The sequence below is a fragment of the Pelodiscus sinensis genome, chromosome 2 (genome assembly GCF_052426305.1).
Source record: "Pelodiscus sinensis isolate ZL-2025 chromosome 2, ASM5242630v1, whole genome shotgun sequence".
In the NCBI taxonomy this organism is placed as follows: Eukaryota; Metazoa; Chordata; order Testudines; family Trionychidae; genus Pelodiscus; species Pelodiscus sinensis.
In genome coordinates this window covers 232,663,089-232,679,416 of record NC_143053.1, presented here as the reverse complement: position 1 = coordinate 232,679,416, position 16,328 = coordinate 232,663,089, and the positions used below count along the sequence as shown (strand labels likewise).

General features: G+C 47.9%; 1 protein-coding gene across 7 annotated transcripts in view; it reads right to left on the bottom strand.

The window, feature by feature from the left end:
* The window catches only part of CCDC7 (coiled-coil domain containing 7), a 361,859-nt gene that overhangs the window by 289,601 nt on the left and 55,930 nt on the right, over window positions 1-16,328 (bottom strand). For all 7 annotated transcript variants that reach the window (XM_075922671.2, XM_075922670.2, XM_075922665.2 and 4 more), the window contains one exon: window positions 3,718-3,789. In XM_075922671.2, coding sequence (XP_075778786.2) covers window positions 3,718-3,789 — 72 coding nt within the window. The remainder of the gene's footprint in view (window positions 1-3,717; window positions 3,790-16,328) is intronic.

The window sequence follows — 16,328 nt, the reverse complement described above, 5'->3', positions numbered from 1 at the left end:
TGATTAATTACCTGTGAAGCTATACTGCCATGCAGCTTAGAAGGAACAGTGGTTGGGAGTTCTCTGAGGGGAAGGACCCCAGAGTGCGGTGGTACGGCAGTAGAGCAATACCCAGAGGGGAGGGCACCATAGTCTGGGAGGGATGCAGGTCCTAATATAAGGTGGCAGAACCCCTAACACATAAATAGGATACAGCAGATGAGATACCAGAAGGGTGTCCAAGGGTGGATTTGAGCTAATTCCCATAGTAACCAGCAGGAGATGCCAAGGCGGTGAATGTTTGACCTGTGACAGCTTCATAATAGCTGTGAGAGTAAGAGGAAACATATGTGGCATGGTAGGGGAGGGGGTTCGAGGCACAGTGCCTACTCAGTCATTACTAGCAATCAGACTACTAAGATAATGAGAACACATTGAGGGGCACTGCAAATCTGAGAGGTTTTGAAAAATAGCTTTTTGAATATCCAGAGAACTACATGACAGTCATGCATGTAGCTCTAAACAAGATGCCCTCTGCATTAAGTATGCTTGCCTGTAACCCACTTCTCTCTCCCCATGCAACACAAACAACAAGATACTGTTATTGAGAAATGAAGCATCTTTATTTAGGGAACCCAAGGAAGCAGAGACAGAAAGGGAATTCAGGGAAGGAGCTTGGAGGGGGAAGGGAGGAGAGAAGGGGAAGTGTGTATTACAATCTACCTGTTCAGCAATTGTAAGGTGAAAGAATGACAGCCTTTTGTTCCAGGACACATCATTGGAGATTGAGTGTTGAGGCTGCCCTGGGAGAGGAGGCTATGGAACTTGGTGAGGAGGGAATGTGAGTTACCATGGGTTGGAGCATCTGGCTCGCCTGTGAGTCTACCACGTGTCATCAGTTCTGCCATGATTGTCAAGATATTCTCTTGTATCCTCACTTCATGTTCCTATATGCTTTTCTATCTTCACACTCTGCTCACATCTGCAATAAAATTGTCCTCCACACACTTACACCCTGTCCAAGTGGGCGGATTGCATTTGTTTACTGAACATGTCATCCCTAGTATGTTTTTGCCTATGGATTTGTGATAGCCAAACAGCTGAAGAAGCCAGACCCAGGGGAGCGTACAGCAAGCTCGCTGCTGCATCCACTGTAAAAATAAATAAATAAATAAATAAATAAAAAGTGAAGGGCAGATTTTACCAGAGATACATTGTGGAGCATAGAACCTAATTGCTTAGCATACGGGGATGTTTGTCCAAGACAACAGGCATGTGTTATGTACAACGCCAAAGTTTTAAGTGTCCACTATATAGCAGGTACACCACAGAGATCTGGAAGCAGCTGGACTTGGATTAGTGGCAGGCATAAGGAACAGGCTGGGGCTTGCTCTTTTGTGCGCAATACAGAGCTTGCAAATAGCAGCTTCCACATCTAGGCGAGTATTTGTGTTTGCAAGGGGGGGGGCACAGTGGTATGGCAGCAGGACAGGGCAGGAGCTCATGCTGTGGTCATGTGTTTGACATCCCCCATTTGCTGGGAGTGCAACTTTCCCTTCCCACAGGAGCTTGTGGGAGGGAGCAGAAAATGGTCTGGCTGTAGCAGAAGGGCAGAGATTCAGGAGGACGCTGAAGAGCCTGTGGGCAGCAGGGGGAGGTGGTCTGGGTTGGTAGAAGAGCAGAGGCTCATGCGGACACTAAGGAGTATGCAGGCGGGGGTTGGTTTGTTGGGTATGAGCAACTTGAGGTGTACTGCTGTGGTATCAGTTACATTGCTTCTCCTACTTCATTCAGGTTGCCATATGCTATATCAGTCTTTCCCAAATCACAGAGTGATAAGGATCAGATGCTGACTGAATGCAGATAGAAACCAGGACGTTATGCTGCAATGCTCTGTGCTGCAGTGATGCCGACCATTTACTGCTGGCTTGGCATGGGAAGATGTCTTACTGTGGAAGACGGAATAAGGCAGATCTCCCCAGAAACCTTGTGAGAAGGATGAAAGAGTACCTCTATGAAAGCTTTATAAAAATATGCAAGAAGGATTCCCACTACATCTCCAGACACGTTAACAAACTGTTCCGGGAGTCCATAATGTATAGGCAGAATGGGTGCCACAGATCACACCCAATTGCCTTAACCCATTTGTAGAATAATTACAAACATAAACTCACCAGAATTGCTCTCCCTGGCATTAGGGTCCAGCAACAAGACTTCCTGGGAGGATGGGATTGTCTCCAAAATTATAAAAAGGTCCTGGCTGTTGATGAGATCGGATGCTCTGCTCACCTGCTGATGACCATTCTCCTCCGCCTCTTCTTTGTCCGTGCTGTCCTGCATACTGCTGCCAGAGGAGTGCCTCGAGAAGAATCCACAGACTAGCTTTGGAAAGTGCTCAGGTTTCCCCCTAGAAACCCATGCAGCTGTTCACAAAATGGGGAGTTTGTGGCGCTGACTCAGACCATACGTTTGCCTCCTTTGTCTTCTAGTATGCCTGCCTGAGCACTGCTGGGCATACCTGGTATAACCTTTCTCCTTCATGCACTGTGCAAACTTGGCATAGATATTAGCATTTCTTTTGATGCTTTATAGTTTTGCCTCAACTGATTCCTCTCCTCACACAGCAATGAGGTCCAGGATCTCCTGGATGCTCCATACTGGAGCTCCTTTGAGACCTTGGGCATTCATGGTCAGGTGTGCTGCCTGTTGTGAGATCTGCTCATCACACTGGCCACATAGGAAATGAAATTGAAATTTTTCTGAGCACTTGGAGAGCGGTTGAGTTGAAAGTCCTAGCCCAAAGAGTCATATTAGGGCACTGAGGGAGAGCTCCCAGAGGCCAAGAATGTCAATTTTCACAGTGCTGGATCTGCACTTCTCTAAAGTCGAGTGTGAAAGGTCGAATTTATTGTTATTCCTTGTGAAAAGCAGGAGTACCAAAACTGACTTTAACAGCTCTAAAGATCAATGGAACAGACATGATGATATGGACTCATTGTTTAGAAAATTGACCTTACGTGGCGGAGTTCAATTTAAACTACTACTGTAGTCTAGACCTAGGAGATGCCTTCTGATAGTCAAGAGGAGAAGAGAGTTGCTTCCCTTCCTCAACCTAGGAGCTTCTCTCTTGAGTCTGAATGAAGACAGTAGTTAAAATATGACAACATAAACCACTTTTGCCTTTCAAGTGAACCTTTTTTCTCCCCCAAAACCTCTCGGATCATCTTTTAAAGAGTGGTTGTCAGGTCAAGTAGAGCATAGCCTTAGCCAGTCTCTGCAAATCTTCCATCCAAAGAAAGTGAAAATGTATTCCTTTTAATAGGTTGACAACAACAAAGACATCCAAACTCTTTTCATTCCCACTGTCCTTAAATCTGTTTAACGTTAGAACAGCAAATATAAAGTCCCACAAGAAAACAAAAAATAACCAAACGAAAATGTCTTTAGAAGGTTTGTTGGCTGAGGTATAAGTCTCTGCACAGTAAAGCCACACAAAGACTGCTTCAAAACTCCAAGCACCCTACCAGCAGATTTACAATGCTTCAAGTAAGCTACAGTCAGACTAACCAAATTCAGCCATTTTCCAGTCTTATCAACCCTTTCCTTCTCAGATAAAAATCCCAAAGATGTGGTCCTTGGACACTGGGTCTCAATAGGGTGATAAAACCCATTCAAGGGTAAAAAAGACTAAAATATTTTGACTAACATTTTATGTTTTAGCAAATCTTTATAACTTACGTGGTGTCAAGTCATCTTCAAAAGCATGTGCCATGCTGATCACATCCTCAGTCCCATGTTTCATTACCAGATCTAAAAAAGAATAAAGCACTGTTTACATTATTATACAGGTGGTCTGTAAAAAAGCCATTGTATGCAAATTAACACTTAGGCTACCGCTACAGTACAAACTTTTTCTGGAAGAGGAAATGAAAATGGAGCGCTTTTTTGCATAAAAACCTCTTGTACAAAAAGGATTGAAAGAGAATATACAAATGAGAATGTGAGATATACAAATGAGCGCTCCATTTGCATTTCCTCTTCCAGAAAAAGTTTGTAGTGTAGCCATAGCCTCTGATAAGTTAAAAATATTTCTACGAAGAAAGAGTATCCAACTTACATCTTTAATTACATGTGAAAACACAAAGATGTCCTAATGCCATTTGTAAAAAAGTGGTGGGATTCTTCTACTGACACACATTATTAGACTCCTGCACCAATCTTCTGAGTAAATTCTGCTTTTACTAGATGTAGGAAGAGCAACTTATTAGCTCCAACAAAATATAAATGAGGTGAGAGTCATCTTATCAGAGAGAAGTGCAATAATACAGAGGTTCTTCAGTCCCTGTGGGAGCTTCAGAAGTTGGTGCATCCTGACATCATTGTTTGGAGATTTACAACAGTGTCCATGTGGGTCATGCATGTGCATTAGGCTTCTTGTGGTGCCATTGCTGCCACTTCTAAGGCACACATGACATAAGTCCCTTCTATACCACACAGAGAGTGGGTAAAAGATCACCCACAGAGACACTCATCTTAAAGAATCTCTGTTACTATATAAGGTGGGTAATCTCTTCTTTGGGTGCTGTCCCTGCATGTGCTCCACTTCAGGTGGATGTTGAGCAGTGCCCCTCAGAAGGCAGGAAAGGACTTTGAGTTTGTCATAGTAACGATAGTGTTAGGCCAACTATGGAGTTAGCCCTGTAGTCATGTAAATGTGTGGACAGAGGCCCAAGTGGTCGCCTTACTAATCTCTAGTATTAGAAACTTATGTATAAATGCTATGAAAGTTGACATGGATCATGTAGAATGTGCTCTGATGTGAGCAGGACGGTCTCTGTTCTGCATATGGTAGCAGAGTTGGTTGCCTGTAGAGAGCCATTTAGAGTATCTGTAAGTGGATATTATGTGGCCTTTCAAATGCTCTGTAGTAGAAATGAAAAATCTAGATTTCTGGAAAAATTTGGTGCTTTTTATGTAAAATACTAATGGATACCAAATGTCCAATATATGCAAGATTATCTCTGCTGTAGTACTGTGCGGCTTAGGATAGAATGTAGGAGGATGGATTAATTGGTTCACATGAAAGACTGATGTTACTTTCAGTAGCAATTTTGGGTGTAGACATAGAAGGGCCTTATCCTTGAAGAATATTGTGAAGGGAGAATTGGCCATTAATACCACTATTTCACTCACCTGTCTGGTGGAAGTGATATCTACCAGAAATGCCAGTTTCATACATAAATGCATCAGGGAGCAGGTGGCTAGCAGTTCAAATGACAGTCTGGTTTGGCAGATTTAGGCAAATTGCAACACCAGAGTGAAGTTCCAGGTTGGGGTAAGTGGCAAATCTCTGGGTATATGCTCTAGAGACTCATGAGGAAATATTTAGTCAGGGTCACATTGATCTCATTGCAGAATACAATAATGACAGCATGAAGGACTTTGACTTAGCTCATTGGTAAACCCAAGCATTTCAACCCCAGCAGATATTCCAGAAGTAAAGGTAGTGGTGCTGTGGAGGTCATTGAGAGTATGTCTACACTTGCAGCCTATTTCGGAATAGGGCTGCAAATGTAGGCATTCAGAATTGCAAATCAAGCCCGGAATTTAAATATCCCGGGCTTGATTTGCATCTTCCTGGCTGGGTGCCATTTTTAAAATTTACAAGCCCGGAATAACTGCCCACGTCTACACACGGCAGTGAAACGGGCATTCGAAATAAAGCCTTATTTTGAATAACCTGTTATTCCTCCTGCAATGAGGTGACCATTTTGAACTTTGTCTTCTTTATGAACGAATTTAGTCCTCTGAGATCTAGAATAGGACGAAGTCCCACTTTTGCCTTTGGTATGAGGAAATAGCGGGAATAAAACCCACTCCTCTTGAACTCATCCGGGAAGGGCTCCACCACCCCGAGGTTCAGGTGCTTCGCAACCTCCTCCTCCAGCAGCGCTTCGTGAGAGGGGTCCCTGAAAAGGGAGGAAGGGGAGTGGGGAGGGGACAGAGGAGGGGAAGAAGTAAAAGGGATTAAGTAGCTGCGTGCCAGTAGGCTGAGGACTGGTCCAATGTTATCGATGCCCAGGCTTCATAGAAATGGGATAAATGGAAACCAAAGGGGCGGGAAGAAAGCATGACTGGTGTGCGGTCCTCGATCGTGCCCTCAGAATGGTGGTTTAGGGTGCTATCCTGCGGATGTAGTGGGTCCCTTATCTTGAGCCAATCTCTGAGCTCTGCGCCGGTTTCTAGGTGGGTCGTTTTTTGAAAAACTACAGCCCCACCTTCTGCCACGGTCAGAGATAAAACCCCACTGGAAATGCCTTGTCGCAGGCTTAGGGTTTAGGGGTCACCTGAGTGGACCGGGCGTGTGGATTCCCAAAGACTTAAGGGTCACCCGGGAATCTTTCAGGCTATATAGTTTGGAGTCCATTTGATCCGAAAAAAGACCCGCTCCTTCAAAGGGCAAGTCCTGAAGGGTTTGAACATTGGGAGGAATGCCCAACACGTTTAGCCATGCAGTCCGTTGCATAACAATAGCTGTTGCCATAGTCCAGGCAGTGTCTAAAGCCTCCTGCAAGGCCGTACGGGCCACCGTCCTACCTTCGTCTGCCAAGGCCCTAAACTCCTAGCAGTCCTTCTGTGGCAAACAGTCCCCACATTTGTCCATAGCGGACCAGGTATTGTACGCATAGCGCCTCAGCATAGCCTGCTGGTTGGCTATGCACAGTTGTAGGCCCCCCGCGGAATAGGCCTTCCGTCCCAGGAGGTCCAATTTTGGGGGGTCTTTGGCTTTAGGGGTTGTCTTTCTTTTTGTCCTGCTGCCTGTACAACCAAAGAGCTCAGGAGCAGGGGCCAAAACAAAAAGTCATGCCCCTCCTGGGTAACAAAGTATTGCTTCTCCACCCACTTCTGGGTGGGAGGGATGGAGGCCGGTGTCAGCCAGAGGGTCTTGGCTAGCTTGTCCACCGTCTTTATCAGGGGTAATGCCACCCTGCCCGCGATTGTAGTGAAGAGGATGTCCACCATGGGATCTGTATCCTCCTGGACCTCCTCTACCTTGACTGCTAAATTCTTCGCCAGAATTCGTACTAGGTCCTGATGGGCCCTCGCATCCATCGATGGCAAAGATGGGTCTGGGTCTGTTAGGGCCTCTTCGGGAGAGGAAGATAAGGAGTCCTGTGGTACAGTCGTATCCTCCATTTGCACTTCCATCGGTAGCTCTGGTACTGTTGGCAGGGCTACCTGGGGAGGTTCCACAGGAGTGGGTCTGGACACCACCTCGCTCAGAGCCCCCTGGGGTCTCGAAGTCATCATTGTAATTGACCTATCCATTTTTGATGTGGGGGCTCTATGTACTGGCGTTGCCAATGGTGGAGTCCCCCGTCTTAAGGAGCCCGAGACGGATGCTGCAGGAGGCGGACCTTGGGCCTGATGATAGGCCCAGGTCCAAAAGGGCCATTGCTGGGGAGGCCAAGAATACTGCTGCAGGTCCACACAAGCAGTTGTGTGCCGGGAACGAGACTGGTGCATTGATCTGGAATGGAAGGAGGACCTTCCCAACCTCAAGGACTCCGCATCTGACTCAGAGGAATAGTCCATTGCTGACCATAGGGGGGCAGTGGACTCCTGGTCTCTTTGGTGCTGGGCCATAGCTCGTGACTTTCCCCTAAGAGCGGGGGCTGGAGCAGGGGGCAGAAAGGGCTGTATCAATACTGCCTGCCCGTGAGGTCCCATAGCCCTGCACAGCGGTGGAACCGAAGTCCAGGATAACGGGGGCTCCAGCTGATTGGAAAACGCCAACGGCACCAGTGTTGTGGGCGCCTGGCTTGGTATCGGCAGCAGCGTCACCACTGGGGCTGGGATCGGTGCCAACGTTGTTACCTTATGCGGTGCCATCGAAATAGCATATGCTGGGAGAAGTGCCAGTGCCAACGTCTGTCACAGTCCATACGGGAGCTGATGCCGGTAGTGGCACCGGTCCCGGTGCCGGGGATGGTACCGGAGCTAGAGGGAAGTTCTGAGCCAGTATATTAAACTGTGTCTGTAGCCATGCCGAGGTCGTGGCCACAAATGCTGCCGGTGCCAGAGGCGCTACAAGCGTAGGTGCCGCCGTTGGGGTTGGAGGTGCTCCAAGCGCCAGTGCCGCTACCTGCACTGGGGGCACTACAAGTGCCGATGTCCCTAACTCCACCAGGGGCACTACAAGTGCTGGTGCCGCTGCCCATGCCAGAGGTGCTACAATCATTGGTGCCACTACGAGCACCGGTGCCACTATGAGTGCCGGTGCCACTGATAGCTCTTGAAGTGCCATGAGGTCCGGTGATGCTGCCAGCGCTGCAAGTGCCACAAGCATCATTGTCGTTCCCGGCACCAGAGGTGCTGTGAGCCCCAGTGCAGGGGCTAGAGTCAACACTGGTGCCGGAGCCAGGTTTGAGGGCAGAGCCAGGGCTGTAGATAGTTCCGGGGTTGAGAGCAGACAGTGCTGGAGGCAGGGCTGGAGCCAGCACCGATGTGGTTGCTGGTGTTCCCAGTGCCACAGGTGGGTGCATCCATGCCAATTGTGCTGGTGACAAGTAGACCTGCGACCGGTGCCAGGAAGACTTAGCCTTAGCCTTGGTCGGTGCAGAGGACATCTCACGTGCCGATGAAGGGGCACTGCGCACCGACTGACTGTCGTCTGGTGCCGGGGCTGGAGAGAGGACTCCATTAGTAGTCTCTTCAAACAAGAGTCTCTCTCTCTCATCTCGTCTGAGGTTTAAAACCTCTGGAGATCTTGCAGGTCTGAGTACAATGTGCCTCTCCTAAGCACTTTAAGCAGGAGACGTAAGGATCTCCACAGGGCATAGACTTGAGGCAGGACTCACAGGGTTTGAAGCCTTGAGGTCCTGGCATCTCCTCCCCAGCCAGGGAGAGGAAAGAAAAAGGGACAACTATTCAACTATTTACAGGGTAACTATTTACAGGCTAAATACTCAATCTAAAAACTATTTACAAACTAAATAGTGAACAAGAGCTAAGGGAAGACTAAGGGTATGTCTACACTGCAAAGTTAATTTGAAATAACAGCTGTGTTGAAGCAAACGCCTTACTTAGTTTACGCGGCTAAACAGACAGTTTTATTGGCCAATAAAAGCAAAGTGAGCCAAACGTGGTCTCAGCAAAGCCGGGTCCACCATGGGACCTTGGGGGCATCCCCCCCAACCTTAATAAGGTCCATGATCTCCACCCTGGACCAGGAAGGTGCCCGCCTTCTCTGGGCCCTGTCAGGCTCCTGGGAACTGGCAGACTGGTCATGGGGAGCAGTAAGGCTGGCTAATACAATTAATTCTAGTATTTTATACCCTTAACCAAACAAGTTTGACGTTAGGGCAAGAAACCAAAGCGAACTTTAAAGAGGAATTATTATTAGTAGAGAAAGAAACAGGTTAAAAGGGAGTTCGAGCTTCAGCTTAAAATAGTTTATTAACACATTTTAACAGCGCATTCCTTTGGTTTTTTTCCACCTTGGTGAAGGCCAGTTCACTCCCTTGTGCAGACACAAGAAACTGAAATGGCTTTTGTTATACAGAATGGCTTCTAGCTAAATATGAAATAGCTTCATCAGCTGTTATTTCGAATTAACTGTAATAGTGTCTATACATGCAAACTGCTATGTCGAAATTAATTCGAAATAGTGGAGTGCCTAATTCAAATTTGGTCAACCGCATTCTATGAGCTATTTAAAATTAAGTGCTGTGTAGACACTTAATTCAAAATAGGGGGCCTCCAGCCCTTCCCAGGGAGCCCTGGTGGCCACTCTGGGCACAACTAGGAAAACTTACTCTCCTCTGCCCCAGCCCCAGAGCCATTAAAGGGGTAGACCTTGGCCACAGTGCCTGTGCCAGCTCCAAGCCTGTCAGCCCAGAGCCAGCAGTGGCTTCCGGGGCCCCTGACCCAGTGGCCCCAAAACATGAGCCAGCAAGCCACTGGCAGCCAGCCCTCCACCGCTCCCCAGGACCAGTCTGCCAGTTCCCAGGAGCCTGACAGGGCCCAGAGAAGGCGGGCACCTTCCTGGTCCAGGGTGGAGATCATGGACCTTATTAAGGTTGGGGGAATGTCCCCAATGTCCATGATCTCCACACTAGATGGAGGAATGTGGCCGTCTTAGGCAGGATAGCTGCCAGCCTGGCCACCAAAGGCCACATGCGAACCCAGGAGCAGGTTTGCATGAAAATCAAGTTGGTCCAGTGAGACCCCCCAACCCTGGGCCGTGAGCTTCCCCTCCCCCTTCTTCCCCTTGCTTCCCCCTCCAGCTCCTTCCTCCAAGCTTTCCCTTCCCCTCTCCCGCCAGCATTCCCTGGTCTCCCCAGAGGTTCATCTCCCTCCCAATTTTGTTCAATAAATCTAGTTTCTATTTTTGAACATACATGTCTTTTATTTGACATCAGGAAGGTGGGTTAGGGAGGAGTAAGTGGAAGGACGTGAGGGAGGAATGGGGCAGGACCTGGTGGGAAGGACCAGGGAGGCTCTGAGGGCTCCTTGGGGTGGATGCTCTCCCGCAGGGCCTCCTGGATCTTGACAGCCCCCCGATGGACCCACAGGATGGCAGACTGCAGAAAGTGCAGCCGGGCTGATGGCAATTACCCCACGAGATGCACTGGTGTGCCCAGGAGCAGCTCTGGCTCCATGTGGCCAAGTGCTGTGGTGTCCCAAGTGAGGGCACTCAGGGCACTCCAAGACAGGAATGTTTTGCTATCTCTCATTGAGGTAGACAAGCAAGCGGGGAACCCTGAAAACTGTCTGTCCGGGGCAGGGGTAGGGTCCCTTTAAGCACGGAGCTCAGTTAGCCTCAGGCAGCAGCCCCACACACTAAGTCCTAACCTGATGCCCTGCCAGCACTTAATTTTGGTTCTGGCCAGCCTTAATTTTAGTTCAGGGTCCACTCACTGTGGACTCACTATTTAGAAATAGCAAAACACTATTTCAAAATACATTTTGTGTATAGATGTGTTATTTCAAATTAGTTTAATTCGAATTAACTATTTTGAATTAAGTTAACTCGAATTAACGCTGTAGTGTAGACATATTCTAAGAGTCTAATACTACAACTGTAGCACGGGCGGTAAGAAGGAACTGAGGTGATGGAGGGCCAGCAGGGGTATATATGCACTGTTATACTGGCGCCACTCTAGGGGGCTCCCTGCTGGCCCTAAGGGTACTGCTGACGGAAAAAAGCTCTGAGATCCGTGCACGTGGCGCGCACACACCTCGTTGGAATGGACATGAGCAAACACTCGAAGAAGAACACTCTGTATTGGAAATGTCTGTCCTTTTGGCTACATCTAGACTACATGGCTCCATCGACGGAGCCATGTAAAATAGTTTATTCGGCATAGTCAAAGAAGCAGGGATTTAAATAATCCCCGCTTCATTAAAATAATAATGGCCACCGCGTATGCTCCTTTTTCCAAGGCAAATATGATGGTCGCAAGAGTGACCATCTTGAAGTGTTGGTATCTGACAAAATGGTTGAGCTTGCGTAGTTCTAATATTGGTCTCTAGCCGCCCAACTTTTTGATGATGAAGAAATAGTGAGAGTAGAACCTCTTGCCCCTGTATTGTTCTGGTACTTCCTCTATGGCACCAAGGCTGAGTAGGTGTTCTGCCTTGTGAAGAAGCAATGTCTCATGAGATAGGTCCCTGAAAAGGGTCGGGGAAGGTGGATAGGGTTGGCAGATGTTTATGACTGGTATGCAGTATCCTGTCTTCACAATTTCCAACACCCACTTGTCGGTGGTAATGGTCGACGATGCTATATAAAGGTCAGCTAGTCTGTTCCCAAATACTGTGGATGATGTGACTGCTGCCTTGGAAATTTTGGGGTTGTCAGACCCTCAACCAGGGCTTCAAAACTGTTGTCTGGATGTTGATGGCTGTTGAGCGGAGGATTGGTCTGAGGGCTGTTTTTTCTTGGTCAGCGTCTGTTATCATATTGACAAGGAGTCCTGTAGCACCCTAGGGTATGTCTACACTAGATTGTTAGTTCGAGCTAGGTAGGGTAATTAGGGCAACCGGAGTTGCAAATGAAGCCTGGGATTTAAATATGCTGGGCTTCATTTGCATGTTCCCAGGCGCCGCCATTTTAAATCCCCTTTAGTCCGAACTCTGTGCCCATGGCTACACACGGCACAGAGTAGGTAGTTCGAATTAGAGATTCCTCGTGGAATGAAGAGTAACGGTAGTTCGAATTAGGATCTCTAATTCGAACTACCTACTCCGTGACACGTGTAGCCGCGGGCACGGAGTTCGGACTAAAGGGGATTTAAAAATGGCGGTGCCTGGGAACATGCAAATGAAGCCTGGGATATTTAAATCCCGGGCTTCATTTGCAACTCCGGCTGCCCTAATTACCCTACCTAGCTCGAACTAATGAGCTAGTGTAGACATATCCTAATAGATTAGGTAAAGGGAGACTGCTGATCAGCGACTGCAGCCAGCAGCAGTTGAGAAGGAACTGGGGGGGGGAGGGGCACGCATGCACAGCAGCCTCCTCAGAACATACACACTGGATCTCTGCATGTGTGGCTGGCCAGGGGTACTGCTGTCACAAATCTCCAGCCTCGGACTTAGTGGCACTGAAGCACCTAAGGTGATGCACCCACAGGGATAGTCCTCAAAGAACCCCCTCATGCACCTCCAAATCTGACTCCTGTACCCCCGCTCTCCTGCCCTGACTCCTAAACTTCCACACACACTCCCAGCTCCACCTCCTGCATTTCCCTCCACACCCCAATCACCTGTCCTGAGCCACTCATATATCCCAACCCTGACTCCAGCACCCCCCCTATATCCCAACCCTTTGCCTTGAGCCCCTTGCACTCCACCCCCCACCTTATATTTCCTACAGGTGGGGGGTGGAGTACATCACAACACCCCCTGCCCTGAGGTGCTCCCCAAAGGGGGATGGGTTGTGATAAGACAGTACCCACTAAGCTAGGGGAAGAGGTAGATATACTGGAGGGGAGAGATAGGGTCCACGGTGACCCAGACAGATTAGATGATTGGGTCAAAAGAAATCTGATGAGATTCAACAAGGACAAATGGAGTCCTGCACTTGGGATGGAAGAATCCCAATTATTGTTATAGGCTGCGGACCGAATGGCTAAGTAGCAGTTCTGCAGAAAAGGACTTGGGGATTACAGTGGATGAGAAGCTGGATATGAGTTAACAGTGTGCCCTTGTAGCCAAGAAGGCTAATGGCATATTAGGCTGCATTATGAGGAGCACTGCCAGCAAAACCAGAGATGTCATTATTCCCCTTTATTCAGCTCTGGTGAGGCCACATCTGGAGTGTTGTGTCCAGTCCTGGGTCCCTCACTATAGAAAGAAAGTGGACGCATTGGAGAGGGTCCAGCGGAGGGCAACCAAAATGATTATGGGGCTGAAGCACATGACCTATGAGGAGAGACTAAGGGATTTGGGTTTGTTTAGTCTGCAGAAGAGTGAGGGGGGATTTGATAGCAGCCTTCAATTTCCTGTAGGGAGGTTCCAAAGAGGATGGAGAAAACCTGTTCACAGTAGTGACAGATGGCAGAACAAAGAGCAATGGTCTCACGTTACAGTGGGAGAGGTCTAGGTTGGACATTAGGAAAAACTATTTCATTAGGAGGGTGGTGAAGTACTGGAATGGGTTACTTAGGGAGGTGGTGGAATCTCCATCCCTAGAGGTTTTTAATTCTTGGCTTGACAAAGCCCTGGCTGGGTTGAATTAGCTGGGATTGGTCCCGCTTTGGGCAGGGGGCTGGACTTGATGACCTCCTGAGGTCTCTTCCATCTCTATGATTCTATGATACCTGTAAGAAATTTAAGTTACTTTCACCCCTGGTATCATGCATTATGTCAGTGGAATCAGTGGGAATATGAGTTCTACATCCCAGCTAATGAGAGAGACATCCCCCAATGATGGGGATATCAGCCCCACTCTTAAACTGAATATGGCACATTTGCGGTTCATTGGAGATGTGAACAAGTCAGTGAAAGGAGGATGCCACCAGTGGAAAATGGACAGCAAAATTCCTCCATTAATTTCCCATTCATGGTTTCGAGACAAATACCTGGTGAGTGTGTCTGTCATCCCATTCTGGCAACTGGGTAGGTAGGGGACCAAAATATTTATTTGGTGACATATGTAACTAGTTCCATAGTTTAATGGCTTCAGGGCATAGTGAGCAGGAATGAGTGCTTCCTTGGTGATCGATGTAAAACATGCATGCAGTGTTGTGAGTTATGATGCAAATGAAGTATCAGAAGGGTAGCCGTGTTAGTCTGAATCTGCAAAAGCGGCGAGGAGTCCTATGGCACCTTAGGGTATGTCTACACTACCACCCTAGTTCGAACTAGGGTGGTAATGTAGGCAACCGGAGTTGCAAATGAAGCCCGGGATTTGAATTTCCCGGGCTTCATCTGCATAAAGCCAGGTGCCGCCATTTTTAAATGTCCACTAGTGCGGACTCCGTGCCGCGCGGCTACACGCAGCACGGACTAGGTAGTTCGGACTAGGCTTCCTAGTCCGAACTACCGTTACTCCTCGTGAAAGAGATCTTCCGCAAAATTTTCAAGAGCAAGAGCGCATCCACACTACAAAAGCGCATCACAAAAGCGATGCACTTTTGCACAGGAGAGAATCCAGACTGCATGGACGCTCTCTCGAAAGAAAGCTCTGATTGCTCCTCACAGAATAGCCACCAGAGCACCTATGCTTTTTTTAACTGGCTCTTTTTGCGCAAAAACCCCGTTGCCCATCTACACACACCTTTTTGCGCAAGAACTCATGCACAAAAAAGAGTTATTTCTCATAGAAAGAGGAATACCTACACCACAAGAACCCCTCTGTTCTTTTGATTTACTGCAAATTTACTTACGCAAAAACATGCTTGAGGTGTGGATGCTCTGTGGTTTTTTGCGCAAAAACCCTGTAGTGTAGAGGTAGCCTAGGGGTTCCTCTCCATCCATCCAACACAGAACTCACTTAAGCCCCCACCCCGTAACCTGGAAAATTCATAAAACATCCCTGGGTCCCTTTGAGAAGCAATGCTTCCCCACTCACAACCACAGAGTCTGAATGTATTGAAAAAAATATTAAAAAGGGGAGAGAAGTAATGTGGCATTAATTTGGGAAACCACCAGAGTTCATAACCAAAACCATGAGTAAAAGTCCCACCTGAAGTAGGTTGAGCAATATCCTTTTCCTCTCAGATTCTTAAGTCCATTTCATATGCCCAACCCTTCTCTGCACCCCACTAACATTTGCTGCCCTTAGTCAGGGCAAACCCAGATTTCAGAGTTGCATCCTCAGAGTTCACCTCTCATCCTGAGTTGGGGGGTGGTAAAAAGGCATCTTACTCACTCTGCTGGTCACTCACCATACACCTGCTCACTGCACTCTGACACCACCCTGCTGGCCATTCATCTCACCTCTCTACCGCCACCCTTCTGGCTACTCATTACGCCTCTCCATCGCTCCTCTCCTGGCCGCCTGTCATGCCGCTGCCACTCCGCTGGCTGCTCATCACATCTTTCTGTCACCAACCTGTTGATTCTCAGGCTATGTCTATACCACAACCTTCCTCCGCAAAAGCTTATGCAAATGAAGTGCGGAGTAGAATATCAACATGCTGACAAAGGGCTGTTTTTGCACAAGAGGCTTTTGCACAAAAAGGACCTGTGTAGATGGCTCCTTTTTGCACAAAAGAAACCCCTTATACAAAAGCGACGAGGAGTCCTGTGGCACCTTATAGACTAACTGAAGTGTAGGAGCATAAGCTTTCGTAGGTACATGCATCTGACGAAGTGGGTCTTTGCCCACGAAAGCTTATGCTCCTACACTTCAGTTAGTCTATAAGATGCCACAGGACTCCTCGTCGCTTTTGCAGATTCAGACTAACACGGCTACCCCTCTGATACTTGTCTTCTTATACAAGACCGTTCTTCCTCATTTATTAGCTCTGTTTTTTAACAGTACAGGAGGAGGGGAAGGTGCAGAATCGGTCAAACTAGTCCAAGCAGGGGAAGCCAGATAGCCTAGGCTATGTCTACACTACAAAGTTAATTCGAACTAACAGCCGTTAGTTCGAATTAACTTTAATAGGCGCTACACATGCAAACCGCTAGTTCGAACTTAATTCGAACTAGTGGAGCACTTAATTCGAACTAGGCAAACCTCATTCTACGAGGACTAACTCCTAGTTTGAATTAAGTAGTTCGAATTAAGGGCTGTGTAGCCACTTAATTCGAACTAGTGGGAGGCTAGCCCTTCCCAGCTTGCCCTGGTGGCCACTCTGGGCACAACCAGGGAAACTCTTCTGCCCCGCTCC